The sequence below is a fragment of the Dipodomys spectabilis genome, unplaced genomic scaffold (assembly GCF_019054845.1).
Source record: "Dipodomys spectabilis isolate Male_0828 unplaced genomic scaffold, ASM1905484v1 ptg000015l, whole genome shotgun sequence".
Taxonomy (NCBI): Eukaryota; Metazoa; Chordata; class Mammalia; order Rodentia; family Heteromyidae; genus Dipodomys; species Dipodomys spectabilis.
Window position 1 is genome coordinate 6,938,900 of NW_024870692.1, and position 21,899 is coordinate 6,960,798.

The 21,899-nt window shown below is 36.0% G+C and overlaps 1 protein-coding gene across 1 annotated transcript in view; it reads right to left on the reverse strand.

Moving 5' to 3' along the window:
- The window catches only part of LOC122095977 (cytochrome P450 7B1), a 157,452-nt gene that overhangs the window by 20,549 nt on the left and 115,004 nt on the right, over positions 1-21,899 (reverse strand). The window contains exon 2 of the mRNA XM_042666334.1: positions 8,117-8,253. Within this exon, the coding sequence (XP_042522268.1) occupies positions 8,117-8,253 (137 nt within the window). The remainder of the gene's footprint in view (positions 1-8,116; positions 8,254-21,899) is intronic.

Genomic DNA, 21,899 nt, shown 5'->3' on the forward strand with positions numbered 1-21,899 from the left:
CATCCAGGAAATAATTCAGGCATGTAAACAGTTAATATTAGGTTGTAAGTATTAAATGATATCGAAAAGGTGGGCATTAGCTCCAGGGAAGATGGAATCTGTCAGGCCTGTTTGTCTGGATGATTTAATCAAGGTCAGATAAGGATTGGCAGGATTTCTGGAATGTCCCAGATTCACTGTCCACCTTCTTCTTTCTTCTCAACAGCTCTACAAGGTCACCTTTGGACAAGAAAGGAATAGCTTTTCTTGCTGCGTAGTTTCCCTTTGGATTTCACCAAAATGATGCTATCTTCTTATTCCATAGAATCTTGGGGGAGAGTCTCTCTATCTTTTGGAATCTCTCAGTGACTTACATGGGAGGATTGTCAGTAGTACTGGATGTTCTCATATCAACTGTCTACATGCATAGACACTCCTTGGGTAGACTGTCAGAACTTGAGCACAGGAAGGGACAGTAAAAGAGCAGATAACAACTTATGCTACAAGGGTAAGGTCCTGAAACGGTCTTTTCTAGAGTAATTTTAAAATTATTTTTGTGAGCACTGCATTGACTATATTTAGCCCCTCTATATACCATGTTTCTCTTTAGCCACCACCATCTCCACCACCCTCACCACTCACCATTCCCATTGCCACTCCTACCAACATCTCTACCTTGGTTGGGGCCTTTTCTCCTTGAGACATGAAGATGCAAGGAAGCCATTGAGTCATGATGCACAGAGATAGGACAGAGGGGGGAAAATATTGGAACAGGAACAGAACGTAAAATTTACTATAGATTCCCTCAGGTTTTTCATTAAGGGTTCCTTGAGTTGAGGATATTTATCTTTTCTATGTATCACTTTTTTTCGAACTTAACTGATTAAAAATTTATAGTGCTTGCTCAAAGTATAGACTCCTGAAAGATTCTGATACATAATGTCTGGAGTAAGACTTACAAGTCTTACTTTTGAATAGATTCTCAAGTGATTCTTATAGGGAGACACCTAATGAACGAAACTATGGTCTACCTCACAAACCTGGCAAGTACCTTGGAGACGTCCTAGCTCAATGCTTGTGTTTATCTGGTGAGTAAGAGGAGGAAGGGGGCGGGGAGCTGGGAAGGTATCTCAGTGGTAGAGCACTTGCCTTTCATGCATGAGGCCCTGGGTTCAATTCCTCAGCACCACATAAGCAGAAAATGCTGTAAGTGGCATTCTGACTCAAGTCGTAGAGGACTAACCTTGAGCTGAAGAGCTGAGGGACAGCACCCAGGCCCAGAGTTCAGGCCCCATGACGGACAAAAAAAAAAAAGAAAAGAAAAAGAAAGAGGAGGAAGGCAGAGACATAAAGTAGGAAAGATTCTACTGCCATTTGAGTGGCAGTACTTGAACAAGAAGTTTCCCTGTACCTTCTTTCCTCACACAGTGTTGTCTTCTAATTAGACATACCATGTTGCTAATATTCAAAGATAACATTTAATAACTCTTCCAATAGTATACATGGTTTAGATGATCCTAAAAACCTAAATCTCTAGTTAGTTCTTTTCTCCATTTCGTCATCTTCATTGTCTATGTAAACGAGTACAGCTTTCTTAGATGAAGAGCTATCATTTGTAATTGATGATAACTCATGTCATCACCGAAAATTCAATTCAATTTGGTATAGATATTTAAGCTATTTCTCAGCCATATTATAGAAACAGGACAAAGTGTTTTTATTTTTATATTTTAAAATTTCTAAAAATGAATAATAATACACTGAATTTTATTCATTCCAGTTCACCTTGATTCATTTAATGAAGCCAGACAATCAGGAATGAATAAGCTGGAAGTAACTACTTATTTTGGTCAGGTAGCAAAGCTCTTCTTCAAAGCAACTGGATTTCCCCCACCTCCTTTCCTCCCTCTATTTTCCTCCTCCCTCCTTCCCTTCCTTCCTTCCTTCCTTCTTTCCTTCCTTCCTTCCTTCCTTCCTTCCTTCCTTCCTTCCTTCCTTCTTTCCTTCCTTTCTTCCTTCCTTCCTTCCTTCTATATGAGGCCAGTTAAAAAGATTCAACTTGTTTGGGGCAAACTTCATATCACCTAGTTTACCACTGCAGCTTAATTAAATAACATAGTCAGAATCTACCTGACAAAGAATTGAGGGAAAATGTCACTTTTTTATTTTGCAAAAGATATAATTTTAGGTCATACTATGTATTTTTTATTGGTAGTGATTCATACTTTCTCCTTTTACCAAATAAAAAGTATTTTGCTAAATATTTAAAAAGTTATTTAAAAAGTATTCCTTAAAATTTAGAGTGTATGCAAGGTGTGATTTGGAAACACACAGTATTTAGAAAATAATGTGAAACTTTTTCTAATTTTCTACATTTATCAAAATCTAAGTGTATAGACAAAAATATATTCAGACTGAACAGCATGAACTATCTATTACTGGGCCTCTTGAACTACAAGTTGGATACATATCAGAGTTTCGTTTTGTCTACAGGTCAATGTACATATGAATTGCCTTTCTCTTCCTCAACCTCTAACTTCTCTTTCCCAATAATAAGAAGAATATGAAATTCATTTAAAATAAAAGGATAAATGTTGAATATGGAAAAATTGGATTAAAGTTAACAATTCTTATATATTTAAAGCATTTTTTTGCATTCTTAATTTTCTTCAACATCAGTGCATTATGTTCTACTTTATCGGATTGAGATATGGCTAGACAATTTTATTTTTTTGGATTTTACTTTTCAAGTGGGTTTGGAAGTACTAATAACCCTGGAGATGTTAGCTGGCTCTCCAACTTTTAATCTTCAGTATAAACAATTTAAGCTAAGTTTTCCAAAATTAATATTAATTTAAACCATCTGTCCACCATCTGCTAATGTGAGATGCAAAACCAGAGTTTCTTTGTGATCTTTAATCAGACAGTTAGGAAAACACATATACATTTGGAAAATGAATTTAAATTTCCTAACAAAGGAAATCTTCTGAAAAGTTATTTTGAAAGCAGTGTATTCTTGGAGGGAAATTAACTTTGGCCCCATTGTGATTTTATGCAAATAAATGCCAAGTGTCAACAAGCATGTTGCTTAGTTCACAAAGCCCAAAAGGTAAAAGCTATATTTTTCTATATTTTCAAGAGAGAAGAAAACACTGTCAAAAGCTACTTTGAAATATTCATTTAAGGAATTTCAGGGTTTACATTTGTCCAAAATATAGATGTCAAAATGGGGCTCATATCTGTAGAAACACCATAGAAAATCATTCTTTTGCCTTACATTGGAAATGGGTCTTACATTTTTAATGCCTACCTTGCCAATTATTTCTTTCAGTTCTTTATTAAGGAGCTGACTTATTATTTTTAATTCTATCATTTTTGTATAAGCTGTACATAATCCTTTACTAAGTCAATGGTCACTCCCCTTCCTTCAAAATTACCTTTAAAAAGGTAAAGCTACATAATTCAAAATATGGTGACTAATCTACCTTTTCACCTGATGCTTTATATACAAGAAATTTTACATCTGGATCATTATAAATTGAATATTGATATTTTCAGGTCTAATATTTGGTGTCATACAGTGATATAGCCATGAGAATCCAGGATACCTATTTGACTACTCAGAACATAAATTCCAATCAATAAATATGAGACAGAGTTTAATCTTCAAGTTGTTTTTCTATAAGTATAAAATTTTAGTCTCTGTGTTTGTTGTTTGGGAGATTTCTTTTTATTCTCAAGTTGAAATGATTTGTTAGGAGAGTGGAATATGAGCCAACTTTCTATTTTAAGAGAATGAGCACCTTTACATTCTCCCCCTTCTTATTAGGGAGATTTCACTAGTTGCTGACAATGATGTACAGTAGACTTTTGCTAGAGTGACATCTAGGGAAAATGATGCTGCTGCACCACCACACAAAACCAATTAGAGAACTATTTTCTACGACAGGTCACGAATTTCTGTGGTTTCTCATGAAAAGATGTAGCTTTTAATTTCTTTATTAAGATGACACTCATGTCCCTTGAGACTCTGGAGAATGACAATCATTTGCTCATCATACAAGAATGTACAGTCACTGAAGTTACACTGTGGGACAAGAGTGGAAGACTTTGCTCTTAATTTTCAAAATGAGCTACTTGGCAAACTGATTATTAGTATTGTGTCCTTTAACAGAGTTTCTTTTATTTTATGGATTCTATTGAAAATATTTTTATTATTCAAATATTATATGCACAAAAATTATGTAGATGAACATTCACAGACATGGAGTTCAATTCCAAATCTCCATTTCAACCACATATATTATTCTGTACACTCATGTTGAAGCTCAGCCCACAGAAATGAGATATAAGGTGGCCACTCCTTCCTACAGAGTAACAAATAGGATCTGCCAAACAAACGTGAAGCTCAGCATTGTCTTTCTTATTCTTAATACCCTGTGTACATGTTATCTAAAGATGTGTCATAATCAGCATGTTTCCTTCCCTTCCCTCCCTCCCTCCCTCCCTTCCTTCCTTCCTTCCTTCCTTCCTTCCTTCCTTCCTTCCTTCCTGAACTACCACTTGAGCCACAGCTCCATGTCCAGCTTTTTGTTAATTGGAGATAAAAATTTCACAGAGTCTCCTGAACATGCTGGCTTAGAATCAATGATAAGCCTCAGATCTTAGCCTCCTGATTAGCCAGGATTGTAGCATGAGCAACCATTGCCTGGCTCATTATCAGGATTACTTGACAGGAGTTTACTTAAACTCTAATCAGAACCTATAGTGCTTACTTAGTTGTAGTTTCCTCCTGTTGAGTTTATAAATATACAATAGTGAGTTTTTTTTAGATACTAAAAATTCAGCACACTTCTCAGAATTTAAGATGGAAAATGTCAGCAGAAATTTCTTGATTCTGAAGGTGAATAGTTATTCAAACCTTTTGTAAGTTTCTGCTGAATCAACATGTGTAATTTTTTAAATAATGCATCAATAGGGGAAATGCTGAAAAATTCTATTATTTTTATACTGTCATTATAAACATGAGATTAAATATTGTGAGAATGGATATTGTTTAAAATAAAGAATATTGTTTTGGTATTATGCAGCAAAAAGTTCATTTAGAAAAGACAAACTAATGATGTCTTTTATTTGTATTATAGTATTTCAACAGCTCTAAGGTATCAGAAAAATTTTCCATTAAAACATTTATTATGAATCAATCAATGCTTAGCTCTGGACTAAACATTGACACTAGAGGAGCCCACAGAATAATGAAATAAGAATGTGAATTAGCAATAAGTCCACAGTATTAAATGCACTGACAGCAATGATAGTAAGAGTAATTGGACTCTCCAAAAGAGGCACCAAAGATTGAGCCAAGAGAGGCTCTGAGGAAGAAGTACTATGCAACTATGGTTAAAGAAGATGATTATAAGTCAGTCAGGTAAAATAGTTACTGCAGAAAGAACTGAAAGAGAAAACCTAGATATGCAAGGGCTATCGTAGGTGAGGAGGAAACTTCCATAACATGGTGTCTTCATGGTAAACACAAGACAAGTAGTAAGAAGAGAAGGGAGTGGAGAGGTAGGTGAAGACTGGATCCAATTTGTTTTTTTTTAAGATACATATTTTTCCATTTCCAATTTTCTGAACTTAGAGTATATACAGTTATTGTTGAAGAGACTTGCTAGCTGCCAGGCAAAAGAGTAAGATATGAGAAAATGAATACTATCTCTTCATGGAAGAATTAATCCTGTTGATAAGGTCATCCATATTTTTAAAAACAAACATTATGTTAAAATGGTAGCATTGAAATTAATTCATTACATGAACAAAAGTTTGCTTCTGACCCTCAGCAAAGTATTCATAAGCAGAAGACATTATCTCTAGGAATATATCAAAAGTTCCAAAAATGGTTAGAAGATACAAGGTACAAGTGGTTGGGCTGAGAAAGAGGCATACATAAAGATTGTTGCATAAAGACTTCTCAGAGATCATGGAGGAACCAGACACTCAATGGTAAAGAGAGTCAAAATATACAGTATCTTTATAATAAAAAATATATTAAAAACAACAACCCAAAAAAACCACAAAAGAATAACATAATAGGGTCTATTTACATTCGGGTCTACTTTTTGTTGATAATGAATTCTGTAAATCATGAATTTAAAATAAAGCCAAGCCAGGCAATGGTATCTCACAGCTGTAATTTTAAGTATTCAGGAGGTTGAGATCCAAAGAATTAATGCTCAAAGTCAGGCCTGAGGATCAATGGATAGAACTGAAGACCTAGAAATGAACCCACAGACAGACTGTAGCCACCAATCTTTGATAAGGGAGCCAAAAACACAGGAAGGAAGAATGATAGCCTTTTCAACAAACGGTGCTGGCAGACTGGCTATACACTTCCAGAAAACTGAAGTTAGATCCTTATATATTATCCTGAACCAGAATCAATTCCAAATGAATCAAAGACCTCAATGTAAGACCAGATACCCAAAAAATATTACAAGAAGGGATAGGGGAAACACTAGGGCTCCTAGACACAGGTTGAAAGTTCCTAAATAAAGATCCAGAATCACAATAAATCGAATAAAGACTAGATAACTGCGACTACATTAAACTGAAGAGTTTCTGCAAGGCAAAGAACATAGCTAGCAACATAAATAGAAAACCCATAGAATGGGAAAAGATCTTTACTAGCTATATATCAGACAAGGGACTTAACTAAAATTTACTTAGAGCTCAAAAAGTTAAACCCACCATAAATAAATCCTCAAAGAAACAACAACTCCATCAATAAGTGGGCTAAAGACTTAAGACTTCTCCAAAGAAAAAATAAGAATGGCCAATAGACACATGAAGAAATGCTCAACATCTCTGGCCATAAAAGAAATGCAAATCTAAACAACAATGAGAACCTTACCCCAGCTAGAATGGCCATTATCAAGAAAACTAATAACATGTTGGTGGAGTTGTAGCCAAAAGGGAACACTACTACACTGTTGATGGGAATGTAAACTTGTTCCATTACTATGAAAAGCAGTGTGGAAGCTCCTCAAAAGACTAAACATAGAGCTGCCCTATGACCCAGTAATCCCATTCCTAGGCATTTACCCAAATGACCACAAACCAGTCCGCACTGAAGTCACCAGCACAACCACATTCACACACTGCAGCATTATTTACCATAGCTAAGATAAGGAAACAATCCAGATGCCCCTCAGAGGATGAATGGATCAAGAAAATGTGGTATATATACACAATGGAATTCTATGATTCCATCAGAAAGGATGGCATTGCCTTATTCATAAGAAAAAGGAAAGACTTGGAAAAAATTATATTAACAAAAAAACACACGCTGCATGTATTCCCTCATTTATAATAAGTAGACTATGTCTACAGGTTAACCCAATGGGTAGTAAAAGACAAATAACTACATTTGGGCATGATCAATTACACAGTACTCTAAGCATCTGCACACTAGAAACAAAGGAGGTTATACTTTTGGGAGGTTCATAATGGCTCAACAGCTACGTGCTTATGACCATATAAAATGATGCTTTTTGAAATGAACTCTAAGAAACTGAAACAAGAGGGTTTTTTGTATTGTACTGTTCGCAGTTATTTCTTTTCTTTTCTTTTTTCTCCTTTAGTTTATTCCCTGGTGTCACTTATTTGATTTCAGTACCCTTTGTCTTGTATATAGGTTTATCTGATTTGGGGAAAGGAAGGGGAACCACAGAAATGGGGCCAAAGAATGAACCAATTCAACAGTGATACTCATTAGATACTATGTTGAAAATGAACTATGCAACTTGGGGGAGGCCTATGGGGGGGGGGGGAATGGGAGAAAATGAGGGAGAGGATAATACTGTTCAAAAAGAAATGCACTCATTACCTTATTTATATAACTGTAACCCCTCTGTACATCACCTGTACAATAAAATTTAAATTAAAAATAGTCAAAATAAAAAAGAAGATTCCAGAACTGCATTTTAACATGACAATCACTGTACTAAAAATCATGGCAGTATTTTGTATTAGCTCTACAAATACAACAATGTTATTAAAAATTACAGATTTTGTCTGAAGAGAATAGACATTAAAGAACAACTATACTTAAATACGTACTTACAGAAGTGTCTCTTACCTGCAATGAGAAGAGTGAAAATATCACCATATTGATTTTGAAGAGTTTTCAGGAATCCTACGGGATCTTTCTGGAATTTTAGACTCACTCCCAAATAAGGAAGCCAGCCTTTTATTAATGGAGGATCTCCAGGTTGCCTAGTTAAAAAAAAGAAAAGAAAAGAAAGTAAAATGAAAAACTAAACCATTATTATTTTAATACATCTAGCGCTGATTCAGTCTATTAAGTCAATTGTATCACTTCTACTTTTTTCAATTGTTTTTATATGATCATAAACTTCCCTCCTTCCCTCCTTCCCTCCTTCTCTCCTTCATACTAGACTTAAACTCAAAGCCTCTGGCTCCTGCTTAGCTTTTTCACTAAGCCTCACACTCTACCACTTGAGCCACAGCTCCACTTCTGGCCTTTTGGTGGTTAACTGGAGATAAGAGTCTCATGTACTTTTCTTCCCAGGGTGTCTTCAAACTGCAGTCCTCAGATCTCAGCCTTCTGAGTAGCTAGGATTATACGCATAAGCCACCAGCTACAACCTCTTATTTCACATTCAATTTCCCATCAGTATAACCATAGGTGCCTATAGACCTGAGGTGGCTAAGACTGTTAGCCCAATAGCCTCCTCTCTCATCGCTTATCATGCTTTTTCTCTGAGCAACCCTAAGCCATTTTAGTATAGGTGGAAAATGATTAGCTTCAACCCCCTAATCTGAGATGGCACTCCTTTGGAATAGCTATAACGATACAAAGCAGCAAGATCACCTAAACCTCACAGGTCATATGGGTCACCTAAGAGGGCATCCTTTGGGGCAGCTATAGCCATATAAGGCAGCAAAATCCCCCAAATCAGAGGTTATGAAAGTCACCTGCAGCACTTCTCTCTTGTGAGAAGGGGTCATGCTGGTCCCTCTACTGGCAATGAAACTTTACTTTGTTCTTTGCACCTGGATGTCTGTGTGGCTTTCTGGCAAAGTCTAATTTACTCTAACAAAGACTAAGAGTAACCGCCTAATATGATGTGTTCTATGACACTGTCAGTTTGGTTTAATGCTAATTAAAAATAGGTTATCTACATTGATCAAGATGCATTGTATTCATAAACTGCTTTAAATGGCAACATCTTTGTACAATGACATTAAAAAAACAAAGTATTCATGAAGAGAAATGTTATCTACCTAATTTTGGAATGTTTAAAAATCATTTTATAAATGTCACTAATAAGTTTAATCAGTAAGTTCCAAAGTTAGTTTGGACTAACATTTTTGGTTGCTGGACAAGGTGCTATAATGCTACGCCTGATCTAAGATGTGGTGAAACTAGCACAAATATATCTGTATATGCAAACCCAGTAAAAACAATTCTGTCTGTTGGGGCTGGGAAGGTGGCTCAGTGGTAGAGGCATGCGGCCTTGGGTTCGACTCCTCAGCACTACATAAGCAGAAAAAGCTAGAACTGGTGCTGTGGCTCAAGTGGTAGGGTGCTAGCCTTGAGCTGAAGAGGTGAGGGACAGTGCTCAGGACCAGAGTTCAGGCCCCACGACCGACAAAAACAAAAAAATTAAAAACAAGAGAAAAAAATCAGTCTCATTTAAACTCTAACCTATCCATAAACATTTAGGTCTTTCCACAAATAAAATAATTTTTTCAATCATATTGTTTTACATTTAAGCTCTACGTCCTGGTGTCTTTATTGCTACCTTTCCTGGGATCCCATCTAGTAAAATATTTCTGTTGGTCCCTGTATTCTCAATGTGCTTGTTAAGTTAGTTTCTTCTAGATTGGAGTTCATCAAGCTGCAAATGGTCAAAGAAATGGAGCCTGTAGAACCTGTCCTCTGGAATTTTACAGTGATCCTATCTTCCTAAAAGACCCTTCCTGGAGGATCCCAGACTGCCACACTCTCAGCAGGAGTTAGTGTGGAACAGTCCAGGCCCTGCTCCCGAATGGTGGTTAAGATTTTCATCAGACATTTGGAAATGAAAAAGAAAGGGGAACGGTAGGTAAATAGGGATTAAAAAATGGCAGGCATAATACATGGTGAAGCAAGGAGGCTGAGTTTAAGTAATCTCCTGCTGCCTATTGCTGGGTGGAGGGAATTTTGAACTCAGTGCTAAAAAGTCTAGAGGTAAGAGGCCATTCATTGAATGCAGATGCCCAGCTCAAGGTGAGCTAGGAGGGCTCTGCTTCAGAGAAATGCAGATGCCATAGCTTAGGAAAGCATTGCATAGAAAATGTTCTGATTCTGCCTTAAGTAACTCCTTAAATGGATTGAATCACCAGCCTCTGAGTAGCCTTTACGTATACCCCTATATGGAAGGGTATACTAGCCTCCCTAGCTGGAAAGTTCTGCTGGTACTTGAGTATCTTCATATAAGGTCTGGTGTCTTGTCTTCATGGTGGGAGAAGGTGAATACTCCCCTCCCAGGTGATGGGAAGTAGCTGAATCCCTGGAGGAAGGGGCAGAGACTTGGCTGATAGGTTACTGACCCTGTCACTCCAATACCTGTGATTGGGAGTTCTGAGACTCTGTCCCTGATCTGACCCTATTTAGACCCAGACCAGCTCGGACACCATAATGCCATAACACATGTCTTTGTGTTAGTGTCCTGTCTCCTGTCTTCTGTCTCTTCTCTGGTCACCATGGCATTCCAGTTCAGCTTTCCATTGGAGCTGAATTGATTTGTTGGTATCATTTTTGTTCTTTCTTTCCTCTCTAGCTTTCATGGCTCAGTTTCCTAACAGCACCAAGTGTACTTGCTGGCTGCTATCTTTGAGACAAGAGTCTATGCAGTCAGTGGCCTTTTAATAAAGACTCCAAGATTTGACCTCTCAAAATGTGGCTTCTTCATTTTCTTGTCATATAATATAGGCAGATAACACATAAAACCAGATCATAGTGATTCTTACCCCCATAGTCACTCAAGCTTCTGTTCAAATGCTTCTTTTTCCTATAACGCCTTGGTGTCCACTCAACCAATGAAAAGAACCTGAAGTAATCTAGCTGGAGGAGGGCAGTGTGGGGTTGGAAGTTTTTGAAACTTCTACTAAAGTGTGTTCAATACACAAAATCGAAAGGGTTTTTCGTGATAAGTTATATTATAATTATTATGTATTTTTTCAAACTAGATGGTATCTTGAGGACTCTACTGCAATCTCTCATTTTTTTAGGCAAGAGATCTCTGAGATGTCAATGAATTTGTCTAATGTCACGAAACTTGTTAGGGGCAAGGTGTACACCCCTAAGTTATGCTTTGTACATTTTGGGATCGTTTGTTGGTCAATCCTTGAATCTGGTAAGAAAAACAAAAACAAAACCAAAAAAGCCCAACTTCTATCAAAGCAGCTCCTTGCCTGAACTGACAGACACATTTACAAACACTGTGCCCTGTGTGAATCTTTGAGCTCTTGCTGTGCTCTGGGTGTTAGGTGTCAGATGGTTTAGTAAGGCTCTTTGTTATCAGATGTTAATTAGTCTGGAATTTCATATTCAAAAGAAGAACTATCGACCTTAAGAAATATCTTATTCTATCGAGAGAAATGAAAACCTCAACACTGAATTGGAGGTAGAGAGAGTGGTAGAGTAAGTCTTTAACTAGACTTGCATGAAATTCTGGATTAAATCCCCAGCACAGAGAGTGAAGGAGGCAAGGAAGCCAGGAGGGAGGGAGGAAGAAAGAAGAGAAGGAGAAAGAATAATAGTGAGACAATTAAAGAGAGAATAGTGAGAAAGAATGAGAGAGATCTTCACATTACTTTTGATATATTCTTTAAAAAATTTTCTAGTGAAGCACATATGAATAAGATAGCTGATTAAATTTCACAACTAATATGACTTTTTAAAATACTTTGTTATCTTTAATTATACAAATGAGTTTCCATTAAACAAAGCAGTTTATGAATGCAATGTGTCCTTATCAGTGTCATCCCTTTCAAAATTCTCACCCCTCCTTCCCAGTCCACCCCTAATAATGTGACTTTTTAAAGCAAATGAGACATTTCCTGAAGTACTATGAATTAAAAAACAAGCTTCATTTTAGTGAGTGATCCCAAAAAACTTGTACTTCACAATTTCTTCCTTGTCACTTTTTTTGGGTGAACTTAATCTGACGTAAAGTAAAACACTAAAAAACACAAGCCGTTTTTTTATACTAGAAAAGATTAAAACAAATATTTACAAAACATTGCTCTTCTAATCCATCTGTGAGGTGGCTTATACTACATGCAATCCATTCTGATTAATCACAAGATACGACTATTTCTGATCTAATCAAAGATCAAGATTATGATCTTCCCAGCACGGACTTTTATGTAGCTGGATTAACCCTATCAGAAGCTTTTCTTTTTCCTTAATCCTATGTGGTAGAATTAAACTAAAAATAAAATAAAATCTTTCAGGGGGAAAACCTCAAATGCATTAGAAGCCAGGGAAGATTTCACTTTCTCTTTTTTATTTATTAACTATATGCTGACATTTCAATACATGTAATTACACATAGGGGAAAAAAAAAACACTGCCTAGAAATGTATAACTTCTTCTTAATGCATTGTCCTGTCATTTTCTTTTCTTTCAATTTTATTTTTTAAGACAGGGTTTCTTTTTGTAGCCTAGGCTATTTTGGAGCCCAGATCCCTCTGCCTCTACCTTCCAAATACCAGATAACAGTCATGAACCACCAAGCCTAGGTATCGTATTACTTTATTTTAATACAGCCTTAAACAATCAAGACTTACTTTTCAAAGGAAATGTAAGTACACCAAGAAAGAACTGTAATACTTCATTTTATATCTAAAGATTAAACAGAAGGGAAAGCACATATAACTCCAGAGCAGGATCCACAAGTTAGAAACTGTCAGAGCCCACACACTATCTGTTCATGATCCTTGTAAATTTTCAAGTGATCTATTTCACAAAATTTCCTCTTAAAACATTAACTCTCTTTCTTGTGTTTGGCTTAATGTCGCATAAATATTACATTGTGATAAGGATTGAGAAAGGCTTTTTGCCATCTTCTAATATGACGAATGTCATCCTCTATGCCATCATTTGGTCAAAACTAATATTTACTGTGGGACTTCCACTGGGGGAAGACTAAGTTTCAGCAATTCAGGAAAATACCAAAATTCAGTGTTGGGGAAGTACATTAGGAAGCCATTTGATTGCTACAATGATGAGAGGGTCATCATTTCTTACAGCTGTATTTACTTTGGCAGCAGGAAGCTAAAGACAGCTAAATACTATGTTACAACTGTGTAGAGTTTGAGGGGAAAACAGAGTGCTAGTTCAACTTATGACCCATCAAAAATAGATAATGCAAATCTATTTTTATAAAAATTATTTAAGGAGGAAATATATCACCAGAAAGACCCAGAAATGCCTGCTGACTCATGGTACAGTACAAATACTCCTGTTATTTCCTCTTATGTTGTATGATTTCAAACATGAACTACTAATTTCTCAGTACTGAGAATATAGGATGTTTGGTACTTGTTCTGAATAATCAGCTCCCAAAACATAAAGGAAATAGGTACTAAACTTATGACGGAGAGTTAAAGAACAAAACAGAACAACTACAGACTATTCCTTCTTTTAATTACACCTAAACAATAAACATTTCTTCAAAACTCATTAGTATTTAAGGGAGTAGAGACACATGAATGACATTTTAAAAAATTGAGCTTACAGGTATTCTAAAAACTTAGGCCCAAATTTTATGCATACAATATTACATCTGCACTTGAAATGTCTTCCACAACAGACAGCCTCTTCAGTAAATGGTGCTGGCAAAACTGGTTAACTACATGTAGAAAACTAAAGCTAGATCCTTATATATCACCCTGCACCAGAATCAACTCCAAATGGATCAAAGACCTTGAACTCAAAGCAGACACTCTGAAAACATTACAGGATGGAATAGGAGAAACCCTGGGTCTCCTTGGCTCAGGCCGAAATTTTCTGAATAGAGACCCGGAAACACAACAAATCAAAGAAAGGCTGGACAAATGGGATTGTATAAGGTTGCAGAGCTTCTGCAGGGCAAATGACATAGCTAGCAAGATCAATAGAAAGCCCACGGACTGGGAGAAAATCTTTACTAGCCATACAACGGACAAGGGTCTCATATCTAAAATATACTTGGAACTCAAAAAATTAAACCCCCCAACAACAAATCCTCAAAGAAACAACTGCCCAATAAATAAGTGGGCGAAAGACTTAAAGAGAAACTTCTCTGAAGAAGAAAGAAGGATGGCCAATAGACACATGAAGAAATGTTCAACATCCCTAGCCATAAAAGAAATGCAAATCAAAACAACATTGAGATATCACCTCACTCCAGTGAGAACGGCAAAAATCAAGAACTCTAACAACAACAGATGCTGGAGGGGATGTGGACAGAAAGGAACCTTAATTCATTGTTGGTGGGAATGTAAACTTGTTCAACCACTTTGGAAAGCAGTATGGAGGTTCCTCAAAAGACTCCACATAGAGCTCCCCTATGACCCAGCAATCCCACTTTTTGGCATTTACCCTAATGTTTACAAACAAGACCACACTAAAGCTACCAGCACAACTATGTTTATTGCAGCATTATTTACCATAGCTAAGATATGGAACCAACCCAGATGCCCCTCAGTAGATGAATGGATCAAGAAAATGTGGTATATATACACAATGGAATTCTATGCCTCCATCAGAAAGAATGACATTGCCCCATTTGTTAGGAAATGGAAAAACTTGGAAAAAATTATATTAAGTGAAGTAAGCCAGGCCCAAAGAAACGTAGGTCCCATGGTTTCCCTTATTTGTAATATCTAGTATATGTATGAGTCAAGCGGAAAAGGTCAGATAATGTGATGTCAGGAAAATGAACCCTTAGATGTGTATTTTAATGTTTTTTTCTTTCATGCATGTGTTTCTAACACATTTATAAGATTATCTCTTTGTTGCTTTGTATGTCCCTCCCCCACAGTATAACCCTTGCTTTCACTATATTTGATGTCAGTATAACTTGTGGAAGAGATGGGGAAAAACCAGTTGTTTAAGGATACAGGTGGACCTGTTGCAACAATGAGAAGTACAAGTTGTCATGTCCAAAACGAACTTTACAATGTTGGTGGGGGGGGGGGGGGCTGGGGGGAGGGAGGAAGGAGAAGGATTGGGATTAGGGGGGGAGGGGGGAGGCTGGGAAGGGATGTGAAGGATAAACAAAGGAGGAGGCTGCAATGCTTGGTAAGAAATGTACACATTATCCTGCCCATGTAACTGTAACTCCTCTGTACAGTATGTTCACAAATAAAATTAAATTAAATTAAAAAAAAAAAAAAAAAAAGAAATGTCTTCCACAGACATTGTAGGACACATCTTTATATCTATGCAAAATGTCAAGTACAGTCCAAATTTATCTGGAAGTAAATATGGAAGAACTCAAATATATAGAATGGATATAAAATATAAGAGATGTTTTAAGGACACGTTCCTTTAGTTAAAAAGAAGCACACTGGAAAGAGTAGAACAACATTGAATATTGGTTTGTCATAATATTTGAAGTTCATCTTACCTATAGTTAGAGCAGTTAAAAAACTTGGCTAGTGACTAGGCTAGTGACTATTGCTCATTGCTTCTCTAGACATTTGAAGCTCAGTACTTCCTATAGCAATCTACACTCATTCATTTCTTCTTTTTCTTTTTTTCCTGTAGTTATTCTAGGCTTTATTGTAACTTCTTGAATTATTGGTGAGAAGTCCTTATATGTGTACAATAATTCAGGAAAAATAAAATGAAGCATTTATTATAAGCCTTTGAAGACACTCAGTGAATGCTTATATTAGGCAGACTTCTATCTATAATTGTGAAGTGACAATGCTTTAATTTTCCTAATCAATGAAGAGTAAATCTTATTAAAATTTAAGAAACTACAGAACTGATGATCATTATAGTATCTAATTACAATACACACTTTGTAAGAAACTTTGTTGTTAAGCAAGGCACTTTGGGAAATTGTTTTACTTCTCTTTCATCTCCTTTAGAAGCAACTTCATTGGAAAAGAAATTTTTTCCCCCTAATAGAACTTAATTCTTGAAATATTTTCAATCATCCACTCTTTCTGGGCTCCAGTGAGGGTATGGACTACCTATAAATATTCTACCAACTATTAGTAATCAAGAATTGTCTGAGTTTCTAGATACGAGGGAGAACATATCTCCTTGTAGGGCTATTTGGTGGAATGAAAATGTAAACATTTGGTGGAATATAAACTTAAAGAGAACAGTCTGGAAGACTTTGTCTCAAGATGTCACCAGTCATCCATTTTTGGGTGTTAAGATTTAAGGGGCTTTGGTCAGTGGTACCATCTATAGGACATGAATACATTGTTTTTGCCTTTGAAGATTATTTATTGCTTATTATATATACATATACGTATATATAAACATAAGGTCTCTTATCTTGGGTCGGCTGATGTGTTCTTATGATTAAATTGAGGTTATAGCATATTGAAAAAAAATCTTAAGAAGTGATATTTTCTTTCCAGTGCCTGGCTGTTTTATCTAATGAGGAAATGTTATTTTAGTGTTTAAAATGCAATCTCCATAATAATCTATTTCTAAAAAGTATTAGGGGCAAAACATACACATTACAAATGGATCAGTCTGATTCTAGAGATGTATACTTAACATTCCTTAAGCAGAGGAATTAAAAATCACCCTAAAATTTGCAATAAGACCAGCAGAACCCATCCTGCCTATACTATAGGGCAGATGAAGAGTGGCAGGCATTGTAAGACAGACCTTATAACTGTAGCACTGTTGGCACGTGGCACTGCTCAGACAACATACTAATGAAGCAGGTAGTTTGCATGACAGCTATGTAAAGCAGAAATGCCTTTATAACTGATGTACAGTTGGACAGTAACTTGGCCACATTCTTAATTGTTTCTTCAAATTTTTGATCAAAGAAACTTGTGATTCAGAACACACAATCTCTAGTCCCTTTGAAAATCCTGGGGGGAATATCCTAGTATATGGTAAATCATATATTTTTAGGACTCTCAATTCATATGTGGAACATAAATGATGCTAAATATTTGTTTACCAGAAGAATCAGACATCTGATAATCTCTTTTCAGGATGAACATTAATCCAACTCTGTCTAGAAAAATTATTCAATTCATTATCATAAGTAATCTCTATTGTACCCCGTGCTTAACCTTCATTTTTTCCCCCAGTCCTATAATCTTGCAAATCCACTGATGGTATGTGATCAGCATCTGGTGTTCACACAACCTCTGCCTCACAACAAATAAATGAAACATTCTTGGATAAAAATGGCACTTTCCAGGCTGCCAATGATGCAATGGTCTGCACTGTTGTGACTTCTGTATCCCTCTAGAAGAGTCCAGAATAGTAAATAGGACTTCTCGGAAGGTTTTGGCTCTATCAAGATGGCAATTGATTTTAAACTTGATCTCATTTAGAAAGTAGCAAAGGTATTCATTGATTAAGTACTTTTGGACAAGCTTTCAATGTAATTGCAGTGTGAAAATAAGCAACACTGAATGGTGACAAATTCTTCCATTACTGTCTGGGAATCAGAACAAAATCAATATGAAAGTGACTAAATATATCTTCACACTCAGAACAAAACTCTTCAAGCCATCGCCAGCTAAATTTTCAGTTCACCGGCACCATTTTGTGATCCAAATAAAACTTGGTAGAAAATGCCTTGCAAACACGATTCAATTAGCAGATTTATACTAATGTCTTGGCTAAATGAACTTTGAAAATACTTCTTTGGATAAAAAAGCCAGAAACATGTTGTTGTTTTTGGTAAGCTAGAAGGGGTGTTCAGGTTATCACCAATGTAAATGTTCTTTAAAATATCATTTAAGATGTAATTGAGTCTCAAGAAGTGAAACCACAGATGTGTCCACCACTGCAGGGTATTTGTTCATAAATTTGGGAATTAGGACATAGTTCAAGTGTTCCTTTCTCCTATGCAACAGACTGACATGACTGCCTCCTGAGTAAACCTGGGCATGGAGGCAGACTGGATGACTCAGAACACAGCAGCCTCTTTGGTTTGGATCAATTAACTTAAGAGTTGCCTGTTTATTCCTTGGTAAAACTGATGACTATTATACCTATATTGAAATTGAATACGTTGAGGAGGAGGCAACAATGCTTGATAAGAAATGTACTCATTACCTTGCTCATGTAACTGTAACCCCTCTGTACAGTATTTTCACAATAAAAAACTTACGTAAAAAATTAAATATGGGGTTGGGAAGGTGGTTCAGTAGTAGAGCACTTGCCTCGCATGCATGAGACCCTGGGTTCGATTCCTCAGCACCACATAAGCAAAAAGAAAAAAACTGGAAGTGGCGCTGTGGCTCAAGTGGTAGAGGGGTAGCCTTGAGCTGAAGAGCTGAGGGACAGCGCCCAGGCCCAGAGTTCAGGCCCCACAACTGGCAAAAAAAAAAAAAAATGTTGATGAATGTAAAGAACAAGTCAATGGCTTGGTACATGGAAAACACTTAAATATTAGCTGCTATATTAATTGTTATCATTATCCCAACACCTCTACTTGAGATCATCTGAAATACAGACCTATTCATGGCTCTCTTTTGACTTCTCTTTCCAGAATGTTTTCAATACAGGTCAGTACTTTTTTCACATGGGGAAACACCTCCTTTATTTGTTAAATTCAGATTTTAGTTTGGAGCTTCTATTTACAAGTTACCACTCAGGAGATGGACTGCCTACTTTGGAAGAAGCTAAACCATTTCAGAATTTGTACTCTCTGGGTGAAGACACCCTGATAGGAACAAAAATGACACCGGGAACACTACATTTAAAGAGAAAGGCAGGCAAAAAAAGTTTAAGTGGCCACGATGATCTATCTAAAAGGCAAAATCAACTCATAATTGAGCATTATTTCAACTCCTTAATTAAAATAGAAAACCATGCAACTGAATTTGTTACTTCTGAGATATTCAGTTGCTAATTTATTTTACAGATGGGATTAGATTGGACTCCACAGAAATGATACCAATTCCATTAACTCATCATTTCTTACATGTGATTAAATCATTTGATTTTGAAATGTTAAATCAAAAATTAAAACCCACAGTATTATGGAAACTAAATCATATTTGAAAACTAACCAAGAAGGTGTTAGCAATGTAAATGCATAGTCAAGTTATCAAATGTCATTTCTTCAACCCAAGTCCATGAAGAAATAAAATTCTTAATACGGCAGGCTGACACTGAAATAACCAAACACAGCTTATTAGAACCATGGGAAAGCCACTTGAAGTTTCCCTCATTAGCTGAGATGGAAGGTTAATGAAAAAGTCTGAAGTCTGAAGAAAACTGGCTTATAATATGCCAATTTATAACTGTATTGTAATAATATATTGTAATAATATTGTAATAATAATAAAAAATTCTTTATAATATAAATGGTTGTACAAAGGTGTGACCATTCAACATGTGTTAGTAACATAACAAAAGCTATCTTTGCATTGCTTATAGAGCATTTAGCACTGGGAAAGACATTTTGTTCTAGTCATGAGATAGAGGGTTTTCCCAAAGACCAATACCTTACTTTGGCTGATGAGTTTTAGTTACTGCCCACAAAGAGACTATGATTACATCAGGAAATCTATCCTCACCAAGGCTGGAACATTAAACAGGAGAGACATAGCAGCATTTTTGTATGTAAAAATCATTGACATTGCATATTATATAGTTCCATTAGCAATACCCTTTGACATATTGCAAATCTAATTCTTGCAACGTCCATTGTTTATATTCTTCCATTTCTTACACTCTCCCACTTATTTTGCCAGTGATTTTCCACATTTGTGCCATGATACTAATTTAAATCATACCTAATTACTTCTCTTTCATGTCTTCTTTCTTTTCTTAAAAAAATGGTTAATTCCCTTTAAGTAGTTGAACAAAGGGATTTCAATTCAACATGTCAGTTTATGAGTACAATCAACCTGGATACATGTCAAATGTTTCATAATTATCATCATCTCTAAACCTACAGACCCCCTCAATTTTCCTAGCCCTTATTTTTTATGTGCTCACTATTACTAATCTTTTTTAGTCCTCTATAATTTTTAAGTGGTCAGACACACAATTCTGCAATTTTCATGTAGTTTCTGTTTTTTTACAATATCCACTTTTTTATCTGTAATTTTCACAATTTCTTTTGTACTGTCTGATTATATCTTATAAAACTGCAATCTGTTCTTGTTTTATGAAAGCAACTTCTCTAATCTCTCTATGATGTCTAAGTATAGTTATTTGGGATTTGTCTTCTGTTGCCTGAATTTTCTATTTTCTCCAAATGCTCTTTCTGTTTATTGTTTTTTTTCTTTTCATGATCCTTCACTTTCACATTTAAAAGAAGGTCATATATAGGAGAGAGGGAGCCTAGCCACTTTAAAGTCATTTTATCACCTTGTTACACTAATAAAGCTGGATGCTTTCATTTTAATTTGTGTTGCAGACTTTGAGAATAAAACAAGGTATACAAATGTATGTACTTGTATTTCCCACTAAGAGTTTGAGTAACCAGTTCTCAATCTATGTTACGGTTTTTGACGATTACTGTTATATTTTGATTTAAAAATTGAATTGATTTTTATTCCTGGAAAAAGGAGTCAGGACAAGGTGTTAGGTAAGATTGAAATTAAAAATCAAGGAAGAGGGAAAAGTGGTTTGTATAACAGTTACTCAAGATGTCAGTGACAATTCTAGGGTGAAATAAAGAATTTTCTTTTTCACAGCATTGTTCTCAAAGTTTCTATAACATGCGTGTAGGTGATATTGACTCTTTCTGAGTCTGGGAGGAATATTCCATGGTACACAAACCACATCTCAATAGACACATGGAAAACATGAAGCATATTCTATGATTAATTTTGTTCCCCTCCACCCCAAAAGGCAGACAAGTCGCTTAATGTAAAATTTTATTTGGATTTCTAAGATTAGGTTAAAAAAAAAAGCCAGGATTACTCTATAGAACTTACAACATGTTAGATGCTTTTGGCAAATATGTTGAGATAAATTCATTTTAGATACTGTTATTAATTTTTGTATGATTTTATATATAAAGAAATATCTTGGGCTGGGAAGGTGGCTCAGTGGTGGAGAGCTTGCCTTGCATGCACGAGGCCCTGGGTTCGATTTCTCAGCACCACATAAGCAGAAAAAAAAAAGCCGGAAGTGGAGCTGTGGCTCAAATGGTAGAGCGCTAGCTTTGAGCTGAAGAGCTGAGAGACAGGGCCCAGGCCCAGAGTTCAGGCCCCACGACCGGACCCAAAAAAAAAAAAAAAAAAATCTTTATTTTCATAGCTTCCAGTCCAAACTCTGTAATGATTTTGCTGAACAAAAACATTTCTACCGAATTCCTTAAGTCGAACAGGGTCCTGCAACTGGAAAGAGATTCTGGAGACTCAGTTCTTTTCTTTTGTACTTTAGAAATAAATAAATAAAAGAGAGGTAAAAAAGAAGGTGACCCAAAGTCACACAGCAGAAAAGCAGAAAAGAAAAGAGAAACAAGAGCAAAACAACAACAACAACAAAAATGGGGGCCTAAGGGCTCCTGACTCATATTCTAATGATTTGTTTCGGATCTCCTATACTGTGCAAGGAAAAACAGGCCCCTGCCATGGTTAAAGGAGTCTTGACTTTATGAAATTTTATTTTTCTCTTTTCTGATGTGTTTGCATTTGCATTGTGCCCAGAGGTGATAATCCTATAAAGTAAATAAACGTAA